The sequence below is a fragment of the Lonchura striata genome, chromosome 1, assembly GCF_046129695.1.
Source record: "Lonchura striata isolate bLonStr1 chromosome 1, bLonStr1.mat, whole genome shotgun sequence".
Classification (NCBI taxonomy): Eukaryota; Metazoa; Chordata; class Aves; order Passeriformes; family Estrildidae; genus Lonchura; species Lonchura striata.
Genome location: NC_134603.1, coordinates 150,927,930 through 150,950,674, shown reverse-complemented (window position 1 = coordinate 150,950,674; position 22,745 = coordinate 150,927,930). Strand labels below are relative to the sequence as shown.

The following is a 22,745-nucleotide window of genomic DNA, read 5'->3' as shown; positions in this document are numbered from 1 at the left end:
AAAATTTTTCTCATTTCCTCAACAGGAAAAGGATCTTTACACTCTCACCTTTGCAAATGATCATCCCTTAAGAGTAAGGCTATTACATCTATATAATTCTTTTCCTAGCCTGGATCTGATAACTTTTACAAGGCTGTAAAAATTCATCAACCCCAGGAAAGCAGCACTTTGCTACAAAGAAGTATTTTGTTTCTGTACATAACAGGACTTCCACAATTGCCCATCCCCAATTTCAGGGCTCGCAGGGTGAAGAACCCAACCTGTGCCAGCTCAGTTTGAGGAAGCACAAGGCTGCCCCAGCCTCTGTCAGACTCCAGCTGCTGAAGGTGCCATCCTGAGAAGCCAAGTGAAAGCTGTACAGCCAAGGCTGAGGAGGAATTCAAGGATCATGCTTGTCTACACTTTTCAGCAGAAGTGCAAGATTATTGCACATGGCTGGTCTTTAGATCTTATTAACAGAGAAAGGCTCGGATGAGTGGAATAATTTCCATTTTTTACTGGATGAAGCAGAAAGAGGAAGAAGGGAATAAGATACGTGGACGAGTTCAATTCTTCAGCTATTATGGAAAATGCAAGAGCACTACATACTTCTCAGTGCTGAGTGCAGGAATTGTTTGGGCTGGGAGACCCAAAAGTCCATCCAGTTCCAACCCCCCTGCTAAGGGCAGGTTCACTTTCCACCAGACCAAGTTGCTCAGAGCCCCATCCAACCTGGCTCTGTGGAGCATCCATAAACTCTGAGCAGCCTGTTCCAGTCTATCACTGCCCTGAAGAATTTCTTCCTGTTAATTCTAAACCTACTGTCCTGCAGCTTGAAGCTATTTCCCCATTCCTATCAATACACAGCCTTGTGAAATATCCTTCTCACGTCTCAGAAACTCCCACCACAAATCATCCAGAGACTCTGCACTTGCCTTTGAGCCCTTCTGGAAAGCCTCACCACTGGCAGGCAGGACCTCAGTTATCCCACACTGTTGAACTGCACATGCCCGCACACATCTCCTTTAAAACTCTTAGCAGCTGGCACGCCTCAAGAAGCAATGCAGCAGCTATTATGGGGGTTAGACTAATGCCAATACACCTGCAGCCACAGTTTGACAAAAAAATGGAGCAGCTGTGCTCACTGAGCTTTGTGTTACTCCAGAATTTCCACCCTGTGATGCAGAACACGAGATGTGTCCATGATGCCACAGCCTCGGGTCATGTAACAGCTCATCCATCCTGGGGATCAGGCACTGAAGGATCTGACACATCCTGTGCTGTGCTCCTCAGGCCATGCTCTGCATCCTCAGCCACTCCAGTGCCAGCCAAGCAACCCTCACTGCAGGTTCTTGGGCAGGGAACAGCCCCAGCTCAGTCTGGTTCCAAAATCAAAGCATGGACCCATTGCCCTGAACAAGCTCTCTGCTGAACTCCAGCAATCCATCATGCGTAACAATCATCCAGCTACTCAACCTGTGCTTGGCACAAGGTGGGAGAATTAATGGAAAATGGGTTTTCAGAAACACTGGAAATATCCTAAGTGAAGAAAAAGGGCTTTTTTTTTTTTTTTTTTTTACCAGTCACTCTCATGATGACCAAAGAAAATACCAAGCTTTCCAACATACAGCTGAGAGGTTCAGACCATTTTTATATCATATGAGGGAACAATTGCACAAAGAAAATAAAGGAACAAAATGATTCATTTGTATCTTTTAGCACAGACTGGAAGGTAAGAGGTAATTCTGATTGCAAAACCACTCCAACTTTCCCTTCCTATCTACTCATGTCAGAATTGAAATTTCCAAATGAACACAAAAATGCAGACTAAACACTTCATTTAATTAACTGTTTCCCAAATCAGCCTTGCTTGTTTTTAATGTTTTGGGTTTTGTTCTGCTTTTCAATACAAAGTAGGTCAACTGCAAACTTTTAAAATATATAGCTATAAGTAGTTTGTTTCCAGGCTTGGGAGATTATGGCTTGCTAAGCCTCCAGTCCAAAAGCCAAGGAAAAGCCTGGAGCTGGTCAGGGAAAGCTGTGCAGGATCCCTGAACTCTGCACAGCCAGGCAGCAGGAGGCTGCTCACCTCTACCAGGAGCACAGGAATTCACGACAAACAGCCCACACCGATTTGTTCAGGACGTGCAATTTATTTTAAATGACATTTTTGTTCTCTTAACAAGTCTACGCTTGTGACCTGGATAAATCCACTCCATCCTGACAGCACTGCCAGTCACAAGTCTGCATGAACAGTCCGTAGCGCAGGAACTCGGGGCGGCTCTGCTCACCCTTTACTCAATGGTTACAGAGGAAAAACACAGAGCAGGTTCTGACTGAAACCCAGGACTTCCCTTCCAAATAAAGCTGGCACTTGTCTCTCCTTCCCGTGACTGGGTACAAAGCAAAGCAGAGCTGCTTGGCCAGCCTGGAGTTCCAGTAGCAAAAACGTTTGGGATCACTCGCAAACAACTTCCCGAGCAATAGTCAAACAATCCATTGGCTCCAAGGATCTCACGCCTCCTCTTAAGGTCAGCAGGTGAACATTTTTCACAAAAAAAAAAAGTTGATATGGAGTAATCAACAAAAAATTATAAACAGAACATTTAAGGTTTGCAGCTATTTTATTTACAAGTATACATTTAACACAAAGAAACACTGATATCCAAGCCTAGTTAATAGTAGTGTAACAATATGCATCATTTTGATGATTATTCTAACCAACAAACTACACTGAAAAATTAATGCCAGTAAAATTCTTGGTCATAATATTAAGAAATACAATATATAAATTGAAAATATGATTGCTTAAAATTTGAAAATGGAAGTGAAGCCATTTGCACAGGAGTCAGAGTTTAACATAATCTGAAGGGAAAGGCTCCAAACCAACTGTTTATCTTTCAGGTTAACAGAAGAAAAAAAAATAAAATTGAAAAAAAAAGGAAAAAAAACCAAAAACGAAGTATAGTTTATCCTTAAAGATAATGGGCAGTTTTGCTTCTTCAGGTAGAATGTATTCCCAGTGTTTTCAGGTTCTGCAGTGGAATTACATTACTGAGCATGAAGACTTCCCTTGTGAAGCTGCCCCATCGATTTTTTCTGCCTCCAAAATTATCCTCTTAAAAACATCAACGGCAGTCTGCAAAGAGAGAGCACACATTTAGGAGGGAAGGCTGAAAGAATAACTAAAAAAACGTTAGCAGTTTTACCAACTACATCAGCAGATAAATGCAGATCCAATGCTTATTCTGAAAGTGAGGAGGGCAAACGCAGTAATTTGAGTTTCAAAGGGAAGTGCAAACCCCCATCCACAGCAATCCTGGTCAGGGAGGGCAGGCACAGGCTGAGCCAGATTCACAACAGAGCTAATAACTGTAATCACCTTACTTTGCATGGCCAGCCTGTCCTAAGCAACTGACAGTACAGAAAGTTTGGATGCTGTGCTGCTTTAGAGAATAAACCAATCAGTTTGCCCTCAGTAATCTTTAAGATAATGAATAATTTCAGAAGGTAGCATATTTTTCAGCTCTCAACACTGACTTCGCACAGCTCAGTATGAGGGGTGACTTTACTACTCTTGATTTTCTCACTGTCCCTGTGAATAAGATTCGTATGAGACACCAGCAGAAAGCACAAGCTGAACTGTCACTAATATTCAGCAATATCCTTTGATAAAGTCCTCCTGAGAGAAAAGGGGTTACATTTTAAATAGACTGAACTGCATGACTAGAGCTTCAGTGTGAGAATCTTCAGCTTGGAAATGGTCTCCTGACCATCTCAGACTGACATTCAATCCAACCTCTGGCCATCCACTTATGGAATTCCAAGCACAGGAAAGTATATTCATTATATAAAAGCAGTCATGCTAGAAAGAGGATAAAAGGGGGTTTTGTTGGTTTTAATCAGCAGGCTGAAGAGCACCCTGTGATTTATGGCTACATATTCTGATTTAACAGATGTTTTTCCACCTCCACAAGATATAATTCTTAACTGGATCACTTCCAAATTAATTTCCCACAGCAATCTTAACAAGATTGGACTTGATGTTAAAGTTTCCTACATTTATATTGTTTGCGCACAGTACGATTCTGGAACTATTTAAAGTACTTCGCCAGCTGGAAAATAGGGTATTCCTCCATATAATGGAGTTTCTGGAATCCCAACAGAACCTGCCAGAAGAGACTCATTTAGTTCAGTAATGATATAACATACTTCCTGGGCAAATTGAGACTTTAGAACCATGGCCAGGACTGCAGTTGCTATCAAACTGCTTCCACTAATGAAAAGCTTCCCTTAATCAAAACCTGGTGATACACTGATTTACAAATATACTGCACCACCATTTCCTTAAGAGTCAAAATTTTCAATGGTTTCATTTTAATACATGAAATCTTTTTGCCCACGTTTCACAGCGCCCATTAAAAAACCTACACAACTTACTCTGTCAACCAAAAAGCTGCACATTCTCTAAGATGAGCTGTTTGAAGCACTAAGATGTAGGAGTTCACAGGGTTTGTTAATTCATTTCACAGAAAACACGTATTCACTGGGAAGGTTTATTTACTGTCCTACAGTGATTGCCTTAGAATTTGTAATTCAGCTCAAACGTGCTGAAGAGTTTTAGACTGAGCCTTTAAACATCACAGGAAGATGTTTTGTGACAAGGAATAAAGGATGCAGCCAGACTTTATATGCATCTGCCTCCATATGGTCCAATTATGGAATGTGGGTCACACCTAACCCACAGGAAGCCATCTGGCTTTTCCCTCTACCTTTCTCCCCGAGCAAACAAAGAGAAGCCAGCCTGGGCAACACCTGCTGCCCACAGAGCCCAGCAGTGAGCAGGGCACACCAGAGGCTCAGCTGCTGCTGCAGATGTGCCCTGGTGTGAGCAGGACACGCAGCTCAGGAGGCAGATTCCCTGCACGGGCAGGGAGTTGGGAATGTGCTGCCAGGAGGCAGCAGGAAGGTGCAACCACCCAAATCCAGCCTGCAGTGCTGGAGTCACCCTTTGGCAACTGTTTTATTATTTCAAAGAGGAAACCCTCAGCTGCTCACACTACTGGTTTATCCTAGCACAGAACTGGGCGTGGGAATTTGAATAATAGCCAGGTAAAAGAGGGTTGTTTCCCCCATCCTTTGCCAGTTCAAACATGTCAGATCTCTGGATTCCAAACTACTTTGAAGCATTTACTCAGCAGAGCATCTTCTGAGCTCCAAGATGAAGCTTGGAAAAAAGCACAACCAAGCAACTGCTTTTCAAGAGAGCTCCATTTTGGTAAGAAGCAGATTTTTTTTGCTACTTCCTTGCTTCTTTTGCAATTTACCTAATGCATTTTGCATAACTGGGTGAACACCATTTAGTTGTTTGTTACTTCCTAAATTCTTCCAGTTTAAGACCACTTTGGATTCTGGCAGTATTTCCAAGAGTGATGTTACTGCACTGGGATTAAGATGAAGAACTCCACCACAGCCTAGGTGACACTGTGTAGGGAATTCCACAAGAAAGGACTTGAAGTTCCTGGAGTTAGTCAAGCAGTGCATGTCTGGTAATAATTAAGCAGCTTGAGAAGACATGACAGTAACAGCCCAGCAGTCATCTCAGAGAGGTCTTTTCCATTAAGTGTCAGGATTGCCTTCCCAAAGCCCAGGGACTTCCCCTGATGACTGATGTGCTGGTGATATGCAGGCTCCTCCCAAAGTCCTACCAGGTCACCACACTCTGGAGGAGCTGGCACATACTCAAGTCTATCTGACCTTGAGAACTGCCAGCCACTATCATTTATCATCACTGCCTCTCTCACTTTCCATCTACTTCTGGGGCATGTTATCTTTTGATAATTCTTGGCATAATAGGCATAGTTTGTTTAAGTCAATCTATAGAACTATTTTAATTGCCCAGTATAATTGGGTTATGCTCCTTGGACTCTCACAGATGCTCCAAAAAAGACTTTTTGGGGGGCTGGGAGAGGCAAAGCAGGAAGGTAGAAAAGGGTGGGGGGGAAAGCCTTTGCTATCAGGGACACCCTCTCTCCTCACCACTGTGAAGAACATCATGTACACAACCAATCTCAGACCAGATCAGCAATGGTCACATTTCTGCTCCAAATCCTCCAAACACAAATGGGCTTGGTTTCAGAGAGAATTAACAGATATACGCCCAGTCAAGAAGCTTTGAACTCTCTGCTCAAGTTCCAAATCCCTCATCCAGTTTAGCTGATGCCTTAAGCATAAACCAGCTTTCTGTTAAGCAAACAGAAGCTGAAGCACTTTTGGAAGGAGTTTGGAATTAATCTGGATAGTCAAGTTACATTTGCAGTACCAAGCCAGTACAGGTGATTATTTGGATGAGCCTCAATGCAGAAAGTGCCAACAGATTTCTTTTTCCAGTAATGTTGGCTTACGTAAAGTGAACACTCAGTACCAGGAAAATGACAACACAGCTTGTTACCACATTGAAAACAAAGCCTTTCCCCCACCCCCAGACCAGACACAGTTTCAGAGGAAGAGAAGATGCCCTGTCCTGACAGAAGTCTATGTATCAACTCTTTGATCCTGTCAGATTAGGATTTGGAGGAGAAAACCTAAGTGAGTTCAGAAGTGCTCCTGGTCCAACTCACAAGGAGGGATATTACAATGCCTGGTGTCTCCTCTTCCCCCAGAGTACCCCACAGCTCCAGACTCCACACTCGGCTCTCAAAACTCAATCTTCCACCTCTTCAGAGCTGGAGATGTGTGAGAAGACTGAGGCAGATGTGTCAGTATTGGGCTCCTTCACACTTCATTCTACACATCCCAAGCCTCCAAAGGAAACAACACCAGAGAGCCTGAAGGATGGCCACATGCTGCAGGCACCCATCTCAGAAGTGACATCTGACCTGCCAGACTTCTGAAGATGGACAAATTTACCAGTGTATCATATAGCAGGCATGAAGCAGGAATTGTGTTCAAGCACCTGCCTCTAACAACCTGCTGGTAAATGAGAGGGATGGAATTTACAGCAACCTGTGATCACTATGCTGAAGGGTCCTGCAGAAAGGAAGACCTCTGACAGCTAGAATGCACAGGACTTCTGAATTCTTCCGGTGGGATTTGTACAGGATTTTGAAAATCTGACATACAATTGCCATTTTGATTTCCCTGAAGGGTACAATGTTTGATATATAAACTCCAGCTGGCAACTTAATACAGGAGCACAAATACATGGCAGTACAGGGGATTTTGTCAGTGCAGCAAGTTAAAACACAGGACATACCAAGTGTCTTACAAAGCTTGTAGCTTCTTTACATAAATAAACATTACTTTTTTCTTCTTGGTTCAAGAGCAATACAAACTCCAAAAAAAGTTATCAGTAAGATATTCTTCTGCTGGATATGAATTGCTGTGGTGCTGCACATTGTGAACATATGCCAAATGAAAAAGAGCACAGGCAACAGCTTTGCCTAATTCAGAATTATTTAAAATAAAGGGCTGGAAAAAAAGATCAGACATTTTTAACAGGTTTATTCTTTACACTGTCAATTTAATTTCCTTTGGTATGCATTTGAAGCTGTCTAGTATACAGAGAAGATATTGAGAAATTTCATGCTTCCATCATGCCAGTTTTGACAAGGTTAATGCAGGTCTTAGCCAGAAACAGAAATACTGATAAACTAACTCCAAGTGTTCCATATCTGATGACAGAATATAATCCAAGTTTTTCTTTCAGGGTAAAAAAATCCAACTTTACTCAAGTAACTTGCAGGACTGTTGACCATAAACATCAGACAAAATGATCATTAGAGAGACTGAGCCTGCCCTGCACTTTAAAACACAAGGTTCATCCTCTTACACCAACTCACTGCTCTGGCAGCAGTGACTCCTGTTTAAGGTAACAGACCCTGTTCCACTCACTCTGTGGATGTGAGTTTTAATTTGCCACTAAGTGTTATGATATGTTCAGTGAAGCTGAACTCTCAGTTCTTCACTTCCTCCTCCCATTGACAGTTGCAGGGAAAAAACTTGTGTACATAAACCTGAGTGCAGACAGCCATTCTGCTTCCATCTACACAAAATCTCTGTACAGTGCATGCAAATATTTTAGCTTCCTTTATTGAGTGAAGCTCTGAGTCATCCATTACACTGCTATTTGAATAAAGTGACTCTTAAATCCATTACCTGATTTTCTTTAGCAGAAGATTCCAAAAAAGCTGCATTCCAGGATTCTGCTAAAGCTTTCCCTTCTTCATAGCTGATCACCCTGATCAGAGAAAGAAAAATATGTTTCTTATAACTTGCAGAAGAATTGGAATCTGATATGTCAAGAAATATCTCAAGAGTACCCAAGCACTTAAGTGCATTGTAATAGGAATGTCTTGTGAAGTCTGATCCAAAGTATTTGCTTTTGGCTGCTGTCAAATGCACTTCTGGGCCAGGTGAAACTGCTCTGTGACCCAGAAGAGCAGTTGTCCCAAAGTATTGCTTTGTTTTCATAATCTGTAATATCATCTGGCATTGCTGCTGTGACAAATACACTTCTGTTACTTACTTTGAAAAAAACCCAGAGTGTTAAATGACTGTCCCTGAAACCTCACAGCAAAAATCAACATTACAACAGAAGTTCACAGTTCGTAGTTCACATTCTGGACACAAGTCCTTTGCCAGTAACTTGTTTTAACCTCCAATTTGATTTTAGCTCTGGAAAGCCAAGAAGAACAAACCCAGCGCGTTGCAGCCACAGGAATGCAGGCTGCTGCCTTGCATTTCTCACATTCTGGAGTTCACATACCGTTCCATATGCAGGTCTTTTTTATTTCCAACCAGCATAATGGGTATTCTGTGAAAGAAAGTTCAGAACTTCAGAACAGTTACAGTATACTGAACAAAGCACTAGCAACATGCCTGCAATGAAATGAGATGAAAGTGTCACTACTTACTGGACTTTTCCCACCATATCCAATAACTTGCCATGGATAACTTTTATCACTTCAAAACTGCAAAATAAAGGGATGAAGTCACACATGCACTCTGATGTTTATCCTCAATACCCAATACACAAGCAATTAAATGCATATGTAGGTTGTGTTTAAAACTTACTCTATGTATGCACAACTACACAGATGCTGAAAGTCTTACCCGTTTGTGTAACACCACCAAACTGGTCCCAGCAGCAGCAAAGACCAGCCTAAACCTACTCTTACAGCCTTCCCAGTTATGGTATTTGCAGAAATAAATAACATTACCCAGGACTGATGCATCTACCACAGAATCACCCCAAGTCCCTCCCACCTCTCATCTGGTTTGTATATGCAGTGAGAAATTTAACTGTGCAGTCCAACAATCCTGGATGAGTATGTCAAATTAAAGCAAATTGGAAGAAAAAGTAATTAGTTAGGCAAGCTCGATCATTGTTTTTAACAAACATTTAGTTCATATATAACTATTAAGTTTTATTTATGTAAAAGCCAAAAAGAGCCAAAATTCTAATTTTCTATGGAAAGTGAGTAAACCGATCTGCAAGATGGCAGTAAAACAGTGATTACTCAGATACTCTTTGTTCCCCTACCACATAGGTGAAGTTTGGATGACAGGAGGTAAGAAGCAGTACTGCAGAATATCAAGTCAAAAACCTCAACAACAAAATCCACTGCATTTGATATTCAGTACTTTTGAGAACAAGCTATAAAGGGGGTTGAAGAGCAGATGTTGTACTCCTCTGGTTACACTATGGAAAAAATGCTGGTACATGAAGTGCACAACTTGGATTTAAGAGAGACCTAGGCTCAGGGATGAGACACACAGCTGACAGAAAAGGGACCAAAACTTTTTCAGTTTCCAAGGTTGCTAGCTGCAGGCAGTGTCTTGACTTGCACTGCATTTCAATTAGAATTGAAACTCTTAAAAATAGAGCAGCACTCAAACACACTTCCAGCTCAGAGCAATCGAAGACCTAGTGCCTAAAAACACCATTCAAAGCAATAAAACCTCTCCCTTAGAACAATAAATTCTACCACATTTAAGATGGATTTTTCTGTCAAGCAAGTCAATTTGTCTGACTCCAGCAATAATATTTGAGACTGTGTGGAACACAATGCTTCTCCATGCTCAGCTAATAGTTTCAGTGTCTCCTATGAAGAAAATGAGTTCTTTGTAAACAGAAGCATGAGTTAGTCTGGCACGAATTGCTACTGGTAACTCAAGAAAGATACTACAGATTACACCGTGGAAAACTTGGAATCAATGAAAAATGTGAAATCAATGAAAGGACTTTAGGGACATAAGGAGCTTATGCTGAAAGAGTATTAGTGAAATTCTAGTCCTGAGAACTCATCTTGAATGTTCATAACTGTTAAGAAAATAAGAGTTAAATGGAGCTTGGTTGTTACAGAATCAAGAGGCATCACTACACAAAAAACTATGTGACTCTGCAAACTGAAAGAATAAAAATGCTACCAAAAAAACCCATCTGCTACAGACCACAAAACTGTTTCTCACTCTGAAGCAACGGGAAAGATCTCAGCACCCTACCCACAGGCTAACTGAATCCCTAGAACAGTACAATCACTGTTTCCTTTCCCCTGTTAGGTGTGTTGTTTCCAGCTAAGCCAGAAAATCAGCACAGCACAGCACCCTGGCAAGTCCTTGCCTGAGGCTCCCCTGTACAATGCTGCCAGTGCTCTGGAACCTGGGCTCTCCATTGCCCCCCTTTGGGTACCTATCTGCTTGTCTGAGATTGTTCACAACCTTCCTTTCTTAGTGAAAATACTACAAATAAAAAGCTGATCCTTGTGAACAGACCAAGGTAGAAACCACAGGAGAAGTGCTATTTAAACTCCAACACAATTCTGACACAGAAACAAGTTGCTAAGAACTGCCAGGAATGAAACTGGCTTGACCAATTATGTTCTAGAAAGCTTTCCAAATTAATAATGTTGAAATGAGCAAGGACAAAAAGGAGCAAGGACTGACCAATCCAAAAATAGCACCATCACATTAAGCTGTGAAACTGTGAGATTTTGAGACTGTAAGAGGTCCCTTCCAATTCTGTCAAGCAAATGGGTTACAGCAAACAGCTCAATGTGTGAAATACAAAAAAAAAAACCAACCCATTACTAGCTATCAGATAAATGTGTTACACAAAATCATGGAACTTAGCAAGATACAAAATTGGAATTTAATTAAGCTGAACTAGAGCAAAAGCCTCCCAGTAACCTTGCTGCTGAGAGCCTGGGCATATGAAAAATGTAGGACATTAGCTTTCATTCAAGTCCTATTTAAACTTCCCACTGGAGGTTAGCAGGGAAGCTGATAACTTTAAAAAGAGCATTTCTATTAAGTCTGCTGTCAAAGCTCTCACCCAGCTGGATCAATATTTGGCTCAATATACACAGTTTGACAGAAGTCAGGACAGATGATGACTGATCTCATTGTCTGGGCAAGTCATTGAAGCCACCAGAGTACTGTGGAAGACCTCTCCTATCATCCATTGGCTTGATAAAGAACATAAGGAATTGAACAAGACAGGATCATGGACACTGAAATTTTAAAGAAGAAACAACAACAACAATAATATAAACTTGGAATAAACTCATCAAGATTAAATACTGATGAACAGACATCTAACCTACAGCCTTAACCTAGTCTGTCTTGTTTGTATTTTTACCATAACTTGGTTTAACTGATTGAATGCTACCATAGAAAACATGTTCTTCACATTTCTTCACCTGGGGAGCTCAAGACATCATGAGGCAACTGGAGTGGCTGAGAAAGAACACATCCTTTAGCTGCCAAACAGGGAACAGCACAGGTTGCAGAATTATGTACACTGGTTTCAATCAAAGGCACTTCTGTCCTCACAGCACCCATTTATCAGTGAACTTTTTTGTATTTGCTTCAGGAGTGGAGCACTGTCTACTTAGGCAGAAAATACTGACTCCTATTTCATACAAGTTACCCAGCACCAACACTGAACCTCTCACTAAAAAACCCAGACCCAGAGAGAGTTGGGTAGTTCAGTATCTCTAGACACACATAAAGCCTAACATGTGCTTGCCCTTCTTTACTTAACAACTGAAGACAAAAACCAAGAATGAAGAACTATGAAATCTGCTCAACATTAAAGACCTTGCAAGCAGCAGAAGTTTATAACCTTTATAAGACCATATCCTTCCTTTGAGAAGGAAAAAGAGCAACAGGCAAGTTGCTTTATCTGTATTTTATGACAGACTGTGAAAGAGCTTGAAATGACCAGTTTTGTTTGATTCAGAGGAAAATATATGAAACACTTCAGCACTTGTAAAAAACTCATCAACTGCCTTGAAGTAGAAGGTAAGCCTCAATGTCTCTTGTACTTGATGAGACTGAAAGGTCTAAGGTCTTAACCACTTTCTTCAAACAAAAATTTCAGAAAATTTCAGCTGACCTAATAAAGATGTACAATATTAGAAAATCAACACCTACTCAAGATTAAGCAGTATATAAACAAAGCAAGATGACCAGAGGGAGGAAAAAACAGCAGATGACAAAGCCACACAAGCTTTCTGTGTCTCACATGACTCCAGGTATGATGGACTCTGGAGAGGGAACAGCAAGGACAAGAGGGACACTCTGGGACAACCTCCAGGGAGGATTATTTGCTGCAACATGCCAAGAGAAGGTTTATAGATCAAAAGCCATCTATTGCTGTTTATATTAGTATTTCTATGGTTAATTATTATTATATTAGTATTTCTATGGTTAATCAGGACAAATTCAATACATTAAGTCATGGGAATCTCAGTACTGTAGAATGCTGCAAGGCTGAAGGAATGATTTAGCAACTAACTGGGTACTTCACATAAATGTACAGTATCCTTCAGCTTCGTATTTATGGCTGCCTTTCTATCTGATACAAGAGCAATGAACTCATTTCTGAAATGATCCTTTGTACTACTTCTTACACCTCAAAACAATATAGTTTAACAGTCTAATTTCTTACATGGTACCTTGCACATTAGTCTGCAAAGTGTCTGTGTCATTTGAGTCTGAGGGGACATTTCTGAAAAAAAACTTCTTAATATTCACTCCTACTACACTTCTAAAGGAGAAAGATTAATTGAAATAATCACACAAAATACAGCAGAGGCAGGAACTAAACCCAGACACGATTTAGAGAGAAGAACACAGACAAATTTTATTACCTTTTTATTGACGTGACTGAATAAACAAGAATGTAGCCATTGATGTCTATGGAGTACGTCTGAGGAAATATGGAGTATTCATCCTGTGGAAGGAAGTTTGCATCTATAATTAAAGGTGCCACAGTTCAGACTTGATGCCATTAGATCACCATCAGGTAAGGTGGTCATATCTCTAAGACATTTTGTGTAGGTAGTACTTTCAGAATTTTTTCATCATAACATCACAAGCAGCATCTTTACTAAACCTAGTGAAGGCTAAAAGTCCATCTGTATACTCTACAATTTAATCTACAGCTTTTATGGTTTATTCCCTCTAAGACTATGGATGAGCTGAAGCTCTTCCCAATCCTCTTATCCTGCTTAATTATCTGTTTGTATTAGTACAAAACATCCACTCTGTCCCACCACTAATTAGCAATTATGCCTCTTATCTTGCTGGTGATACATTTCAAAATCTTCATTTCAATAGCTGACAATAGGATCTAACAGCTTGTAATTTCAAATGACACTGATCACATCTAAATTACCTAAGGAATTTGGTAGGAAGTGAATAATTGTGGCCAACTTATGCTTATCAAATGCAAAAAATACAGTTATTAGTTGCTTTATGAAAACTGTGAGTTTACATTATACGACAAGTGTTTACATAAACAGAAAACCAGACAAAACCACCAGAAACTTTCTCAGTGAATTTATTGCCCCTCTAGAAAAGGGACTAACCAAATAGGCAAACAAAACAGACTGATAAATTGCAGGTAATGCAACACAAATACTATTAATCCAATGTTAAAAACCTGTTCCAACAGATTTTCCCAGGAAACATTTCCATTTTGACAAGAGCCATACTTCCTAATGTATGAGTTCTCAAATTGTTAAACCTATGCTTTTGAAGATGTTAATTTTAGCTGAAGATCAAATAACCTCTCTGTTATTGTCATGGCTGAACAGATGGAGCAGTGCAATCACATATCTTAAATCTAAGACACCCAAAAGGAATCAAACTTCCCTCACTGGCAGAAGAGGAAAAACTCTTTATAAATCAACTTCACATATTCAGCCAAAAAAAGTTTGAAAGAATAACACTTGGCAAAAGCTGCCCTTATTTGCCTTTATTGCTACACACTGAGGGCAGCCCTCCCCCATCTTCACTGAAATGCCAAAGTGCCACTCCAGTTGGATGTGAAATCCCAAAGTCAATACTCAAAAGGGATCTGAGCTAAGTCTGTGTAAAAAAGGTGAAAGTGCAACTCTATAGTGGCTTGACTTTACACGGAATTTCCCAGGACTACCCCAGCAGGAATTTGGTGTTAGGTAAGATTTCCTTTTACACCCCTCTTTTGTGACCCTGTATCAAGACCCCTGCTGGACTGAACTGCACAAAGCTCAGTAAACAACCAGGAAAGTGAAGAGACACAGGACAGAGGATGAACACCAAGAAAAGTAAGTGCTATTATCTCAACTGTTCCTAATTAATGACTTTATTTTTAGCTCATTAGGAGATGGAAGGAAACCTGCTATGCTCACTGCAACTTATGGGTCAAAATAAGAAATCTGTCAATGTTGCTACAACTTTTCAAGCCATAGCCAGGTTTTCAAAAGTATTTAACAAATCTGCAATACAATTCTTGCTGTGCTGTATACACATGAGGACTCCCTATGGGCCATTAAGCAAGACAGACTTGAGAAGGAAATCTGTCCAAGCCACACCTTCCATAACCCAACATCATCTCCCCCTTCTAACCCTGTGTGCCAAAAATCAAAGTTCAAATAGTTCCATGAAGAATTAAATCTGAAAATAACCACAGGCTGGGAAAGAAGCTATTTAGGTTCCACAATACTGTATAACATTAAATCAATCCTCAGCAATAGAGGTATGTTAGTGGTGAGTCACACTGCCTTCCCAGAAGGCAGTTTCCTCCTCAAAGGGGAATTTTTCTTTTATCACTACGCTACACAATCGGAGCTGTAATGCAAGTGCACTTACAGTAGCACTGCGTGACACCTATGGAGCTTGTTCTGCTGCTCACACTCTCCTCTGCAGAGCATTCCCCATCCAGCAATCCTGTGCCCAGTGTTGTGCTCAGACACCTCTGTGTGATTACACTGATCTGCTGATGAGCACCGAGGGCTGACACCACAAATACAGCATGGCTATTCCCCAGTCACACAGCTCTCTTCCAAGAAAGCAATCAAACATACCTAGAAAATCACAACCCCTCTGAACAGTCTCCCAGCTATGAGCAGGAATCCAGCTTTAAAGCCTTAAGTTACTGGCAGCATATTTTACAAGATTAACATTGTTTAACACTACTCATAGTTTGGAAAAACCCAAAGGCATAGTATGAGATCATGTAAGCAAAAAAAAAAAAATTTTGGATAAAAATACAGGGGTCTAATTAGTAGTCCCTGATGAGTTTTTCCCCTCACACAGAGTCTCTCAAAAGACACAGCACTCTCGTGCATGGGTTCAGCCAAGCAGCAGTGTATGATGAACCCCTGTACCTGTAAATAATGAACACCTGCACCTCCCAGAGCTCCCCAGCACGCTGCAGGACATGTGCTCCCTGTCATTACGTGGAGCTCGGATGCACATGTGAACCATCACGTTAAAATGCAGACAAACTGCAGCAGTTTATTGCTAACTCAGTAAGTGCCACCTACATGAATCTGTCTGCTCCCCATGACTGCTCCAGGGATACAAGTCATGGTGGGGTAGCTGGAGCAGACAAGTACAAAAAAGTCATGAAAAATTTCCCCATGGATACTGAAGCACCATTTTTCATCTAAAGCAAGATGAACTTTCGGGACATCAGAGTTAAGATAGTTTCCTCTTCCCTTTTTTAGGTACTCATTCAATAGAAAGGGGAAAAAAAGCCCCAACCCAGTAACAAAACAAAACCCAAAACCTTTAAATAAACACTACAGAAAAAGTTCTTTAGTGACTAAACAACAAGTCAGGGTAATTTTTGTTAACTTTCACCTCTGAATGCACAGTCACAATGAACTTAGCTCAACAGGAGTATCAATACCCGTTGTCATAACTTAGAAGAAAGATTCAAAGTATGATAACTTACCTGGCCAGCAGTGTCAACCAGCTGAAGATGATATTCTTGTCCATTTACTGTGATCAGTTTTGTAAAAGCTAGAACAAGAAATACATAAACAGATCAGAATTACACACAAGGAAGAGATCAGAAGTCACTCATCTGTGCTATCATCAGCCAAGGCACAAAGACTCCAGTTACAGGTTTTTAAGGAGCAATAAAAGGCTAATGAGATACTGTTCTTATAACTAGTCTATTGCAGGTAGCAAAACTCAGAAAATGAATTTAAGAATTCACATGTCAGATGATTCTCATTCTGGATGCAGCAGTGTATTCTTTCTTCTCTTAAGTAAAAGAAGGAGTAAGTGGCATAAAAAGGGGGATTTACATGCACTTCTACAAGATTCAGACAACTGTATTTTGTGGTAACACAAAAAACTTAAATTCAACTGGCATCAAAGCTAAGTTTGAACTTATTATAGGGTCTTCTCCTTGGTTTCCAAACAGTTTAGCAAGATCAATTTCCTAAATGGAAATACCATGAAGTAAGTGATCTAGACTGAAAAAAGGAAAAATCTTTGGGAGCTAAAACACACAGAACTTAAGATTATATTAAACCCAAATGATGACAATTAGCTAAGTTCACTATGTTACTTTCACATTTTCTGTAGCTACCAGCCTATGCAGTCCCCAGCCACAAAGTACATTCAGTCCCTGAAAGTGATGAGAATTGCTGCTCTTCCTTGGATTCATGAAATGCCAACACACTGTGAGCTGAGGAATCTTACCCAGTGTTTGTGTTATGCAACTACAAAAGCAAACAGTGTCACAGCTCCTGCAGGAATAATGTCCCAAGCAGAGCACACAAACCTGGCTCTGGAAGTCTCATGTGGCCTTAGAGATACACTCCAGACACCATTGCTGGACAGTACTGATACACTGAGTAAAGTCTGTGTTACCTTCTAGTTGGGGTGGTTTTCCCAACTAACAGTCCTCAGAAACCTCATCTGTCACTGCAGTGGTGAGCAGGGAAACAGAGTCAGATGAACAGGCCACTTAAGTGAGCTGAGCTGGCCAACAGCTTCCCAAAGCTGCACAGCTGAATGTTCCTGACCCTGCTGGGCAGTCCCCGCCCACGCCTGAAGTAGATGGAGTTGGCCAACTTTCCTCCTCCCAACCAAAGCTCATTGCTCTGTCAAGTCCCCACAATGTGAGCATTATCTTGAATAAGTGGGCTGACATAGCTGAAACTGGAGGTTTCAACCCACCTCATAATTCAATCCCTGAAAAAAAGAAGCAATTCAAACAGCAAAGCCAATCTAACAGTGTCTAAATCAACAGTGTATAGTGTACCTATAGTTTCCATTACAAAATCAGCAAATGACATTTGAAATGGAGCCTCAAAGAGAGCTCCTGCCTTAATCTGGTTATTCCCTAAGAAAGTTGCTTTAGCACATGTGCTGCCCTCAAATCAGTCTGGATGCTGATGTTATTGCTGCAAATAGCTAAAAGTTTTAGGTTATGAAACAGATCCACAATGGCTCTTTGCCTTGGATGAATGCTGTGATGGGGACAAGCTGTTTGAACAGATATTAGCAGGCAGCATTGCTATATGCAATATCACTGCTTGGGGTCAGAGGGAAAACAGACTCCTCTGGAGACACACTGCATTTACAGGTCTGCAAGTAACAGCCTCTCCAGTCTCTTGACACTTCACATACACATCAAAGCATCTGCAGTCAAAGTAACTTCAAGGGCATCATGAAGTTAATATTTAAAAAGGGACAGACAGCAGTTTTTTCAGTCTATTCTAGAAGCTTAGAAGAGACATAGCAATGATGTCATCACTGTCATTACTGAAAGCAGAGTGTGACAGAGACAGGAGAAGGAAAACAGTGAAGGAGTCAGCACAGCCTGGTGAGGAGAGCTGTTAGTACAGTGCAGAGCCTTGCAGCACTAAGCACAGCCCACGGTGTGATGACAAATCTGCTTCAATGAAGTCACAACTAATGACTTCCCTTTCTTTGCTGAAGCTTTTTCAAACCATTCCTAGTTAAGAATTTAATTTGGTAAAAAACCTGGTCCCCTTGATCCAGCCAAAGCATTCACTTCCAATTCCATCACCTATCATCCTGGGACTTCTGCTGTGCTTGTGCACAAGATAAACAACAATACAATCCCTGCACAATTTGGCACTTCCTGGTAGGCCAAGGACGCTTTTCAGCAGACTTGACCTGACATTAAATCATAATGTGAGTATCTCCAAAACACTGCTCAACAAGTGGAAAATGGATTTTAGAACAGGACGTTCTTACACCTTGCAACATGTAACTCCAGTGATCATCACTACCTGAAGATCAAGTACATTGCAATTAGACTAGAATGAATGAAATTATTTGCATGTGCAACTTAAGGGCAGCTGCTGTGGAAACAAGCCATTAAAAAACAAACGAACAAAAAACCAAAGTAAACAGAAACAGGCAAAGAAATGCAGGCCTTTAGATCAACAGTGATACTGAAGAAAGGTACCAGAGTGCTGTAACATCATTGCCATAACATGGCTGATAGCTAAATACAATCACCTCACAAGCTTTCATTGCTTACCACCTCCTGCATCTCTTTCTACTCGCCTGCATTCCAAAGTCAATGCCTGCCACTAATCTACCAGGACATCTTTCACAACACTCAGATGTGCAATGCAAGAGAGCTGTTTTCAGTTTTCCTCAGAAACCTCGCTTGCACCCCTTAGAAGGCTGCTCACCAGCAGCTCCAGAGAAGCACAGCTCACCCTTCCAGCGCAGTTGCCAAGGCATGTGCAGAAGTTTAGCCTTGAAGATTCTCTGTCAGACTCATCTAAACCTACAGGTGCCCCTTCCACTACTAGTAGGGGTCCTCCAGCCCCCTGCCTCTTTCTAATATGCTTCTACTCACATTTGTATTAAAAAACATGGGATGAGTGTAGAAAGCATGGGGCAAGATGCTTCTTTCCATATGAGGCCATTTAGGGGAGAAAGGAAGACCACAGAGCTGTGCAACAGTGCTAGAAGGCCCTCTAAAATGGCAACAAAAATCAAAAAGCAGCCAGGCAGGCTTTGAAGGGCACATTTGAGACCTGGGCAGTCAAGTCACCTTACTTGCAACACAAGACATCCCTGCAAAGATGGTGTGGGTGGAGTTAAGTGCACATCTTCATTATCTGTTCCTTCTGACCTATTTGAGTCTCAAGTTCAGGTTATAGTTTTCATTCCTGTAAAATTGTTGTGTTTTAATTTGTACTGGTCTTAGTTGATGTGAGCTGATCTGCCTGGAGAGCCCCATCCAGCCCAGTGTCCACAAAGACCCCCTGCACAGACTCCTGTCCTCCAAGGATCTTTCTTTTCTTTCCAACATTCCTTCAAAGTAGCAGTTCCACTCGTTTCTCAACCTGGCTGTCTCAAGAATAGCCACCCATTGAGATGTCACTCCTGTTGGGACATTCAGACAGGGAAAGTCTCTTCCTGAAGCAATTATCTCTCACCTTCACTGCTGCCACAAAAGGATACAAGGTACTCTTCCTGACAAGTTTGGTACAAGCAACTGAATTCAACATGCTCTTTAACTGAAATAAACTTTTCTGGTGCTGATATAATATAAGCAAAAGAAAACATAGCAGTGAAGCTGTCCTAACCTTCATAAACAATAAGCAAAATCTGATGCACCTTATTTTCCTTTTATCACTTCCAAAGGCAGAGATTTTCATACTTAAAACCTGAAATTTCTACAATATTAGGTCTTACTCCTATTCCTCAAGGCTTATAAACTATACTTGTTCCTGTAAGAGCTTGATTACAGCTTGCCTTACATACAATTTAGCTTTGCAGTCAACATTTGTGCAAGTTTTATTATTTGAGGACAAAAATTATAAAGACTGCATTACCAGCAGTACTGCAGCTTTCTACTCCTTCTTCACTGAATACCGTAACAAATTATCAAAAACAATTTTCTGGAGACAAAACAAAAATCACATAGGCCAGACTATCCTATCCCATGTATGCTATTCATTACCAAGTTTTGTTACATGCCCAACCACCAGATGAAACTGAAAAGGTTTTACAACTTATTATAATGCCCTGGAAAAATCCAACATTCTCCAAAACTGTCCCTAGTATAAGAGCCTGGACTTTTCAACCTTTTTTGCCAACACTGTCCACCAAATGTGAAATCACTAGCTAGGAAAAGTCTGAGAGCAGCTCATGTACTTTGCATCTTATGACCCTACACAGAATCGGAAACACAGCTGGGAGGGTCCAAAGACTTCACTGAACAAAGATTTCTATTTAGAAAAGAAAAAAAAATTAATGTATTATATTCTTAAGTCAAAAGAATTATTTTTTACTTAGCCCATCAAAACTAGTTTCATATATGTCTTAAAAAAATGTTCATAAAGTTTTAAATTTTAGCATTAAATTCTCTTGTCTGCTCTTCACAGAAGCATTTTTAAGAAATTGTATCTATCAGGCCTTCAGGGGCTTAAAGATGGGACAGATTTCCCACTGTTTTGAGCCCCAGGGCATAACTTTTATCTTTTCAACCTTTACTTCCCAGCAATGTTTTCTGATGTCAGAAGGGCCCTTCAATTCTCTACCTTTCAGAAAGCAAATTCCTCCAGCCATGCCACAGGATCACAAGATTTACACCAAATGAATAATGTTTATTTTCCAAACAAGATATAAATCAAGTGAAAAGGCTTTTCAAGATGCCCTCTCCCAGCAAGTCTTCATGTCCAGGACATGCTCAATGCCTAGTATTCAGATCAAGCATACAGCACAGACTAAGAGAGTCAAATAAGAGCAAAATTTATCTACAGTGTATTTTTGTATAGTTCAGAAATGCTGGAGTCGTGAGACACACAACTACAGAGTTACAAACAGCAGCTACAGACAACAGGAGAAGGATGAAACAAATCTTGTACCAACGTGTCAAAATCCTAAAACAAGACACAGATTCAGCATTTTGTAGAGACTCTGACTCCGTGTCTCTCAGTCTTTATTCATTCACATGCAGCTGCATAAAACGAAAAGATTACTTTAAATAATTTGCATTTATATGGCACAGACAGTGAAAAATAATCTGCCCCGACTGAATTAAGATTATTAAGAAACTTAAACCCCAGTATTTTGCTAGCAGCTCTAATTCAAGACATACATGACTTATAATTGAAACAAAGTAAAAAAGGATGATGGAAAGTATTAGTATTAATATCTGTATAAGAGCTAACATTAAAACCAAGGGCCAAATTGTCCACTCTGACTTGCTAAAGCAAATTTAGAGTTTCTCAAAAAGTAGGATTTTAATTTTAGTTCTAGGCAATAAAAAAATTCCAAGTAAAATATCCTGATAGCTACTGTTTTGTAATTATATACCATATATATATATATATATGTGTGTGTGTGTGTGTGTGTGTGTGTGTGTGTGTGTATTAAAAAAAACCCTTGTTTTGCTGATAGCTTCATTCAAACTTCAGGAGTACCACATAGGCTTAACATCCTACTGCAGAAGTTCAAAACACTAAAAACATGTGCTACACCACTGCAGAAGTCATTAAAGTAGAAGAACCCCAGGGCTACGATCATGAAACCACTTTTATTTGCCACATGACTAAAGTAAGCCAACATGATCAAGTTACTCAGCCCAGCACTGCAGTTGTTCAAGTACTTTATGGCCACTGCTAGCTCAGAAAGAGGTGGCTGGACTGTAATGAATGCCAGGTAACCTCTGAAATTACTTTTTCCTCTTAGCAGCATTTTTAACATTAGTGGCTTTACTCACCTGCTATGCCAGCTACTCACAAAGGTGCTAAAATTATTTTTAAAAGAACTGCTAAGAGGAAAAAAAAACACTTGAGAAGTCAAATACTCATTATTTGCAGCAAGCTGATTGTGTGGCAGCCTTGTTATCCAGCTGCTTGAATGGAGTAATTGAAAATATTATCATGCTATCATAGCCACATAGTCTACCTTTTAAGTGGTTTAATCCTGATGGGTATTGCTGACTTCCTGTTCATCTGGATATACTGACCTTATGTGAGACTCTAGGATACTTGTATTTGGTGGCACATTTTCATATAGGGTGATGTAAGGAATTTAAAGTGCCACAAGTACATTAGGGGAAGCAGATGCTCAACAACACACATAAAATAGATTTTGGGCAGATTCATTAGGTGTCTCTTCATTTAATGCTAAAAGTTCAGCTGTTTGGAGAAATAAGCACACAGTGATTTCCATGCTGCAACAATCAAGCTTGTTTGGTACAGAAGAGGAGCTTGGCAATAATTTACTTACTGTTCTCTATGGTTGGATCATATGAATCAACAAACTGTCCTTCCACAAACTGGATCGTCAGTGAAGATTTTCCTGTAAAGCAAAGGAAAGAAAAATCCAGAATGAAACAAATTCTTCTGGTTGTTATCACTTCACTGCTTACTAGTAGATGCACCAATTTTCTACCTATCTAATATGAGCTCCATGTGGTTCATTTAAACTATCTATACATGACAACTGACCTATTTTTAATTTAAGTGTCTATT

The 22,745-nt window shown here is 40.4% G+C and overlaps 1 protein-coding gene across 1 annotated transcript in view; it reads right to left on the bottom strand.

The window, feature by feature from the left end:
* Positions 1-2,112: 2,112 nt before the first annotated feature.
* The window catches only part of RHEB (Ras homolog, mTORC1 binding), a 38,431-nt gene continuing 17,798 nt past the window's right edge, over positions 2,113-22,745 (bottom strand). The window contains exons 2-8 of the mRNA XM_021555255.2: positions 22,501-22,572; positions 16,211-16,278; positions 13,137-13,219; positions 8,895-8,951; positions 8,747-8,794; positions 8,137-8,218; positions 2,113-3,118 (exon numbers count right to left, since the gene is read on the bottom strand). Of these exons, the coding sequence (XP_021410930.1) occupies positions 3,026-3,118; positions 8,137-8,218; positions 8,747-8,794; positions 8,895-8,951; positions 13,137-13,219; positions 16,211-16,278; positions 22,501-22,572 (503 nt within the window). The 3' untranslated portion in view covers positions 2,113-3,025. The remainder of the gene's footprint in view (positions 3,119-8,136; positions 8,219-8,746; positions 8,795-8,894; positions 8,952-13,136; positions 13,220-16,210; positions 16,279-22,500; positions 22,573-22,745) is intronic.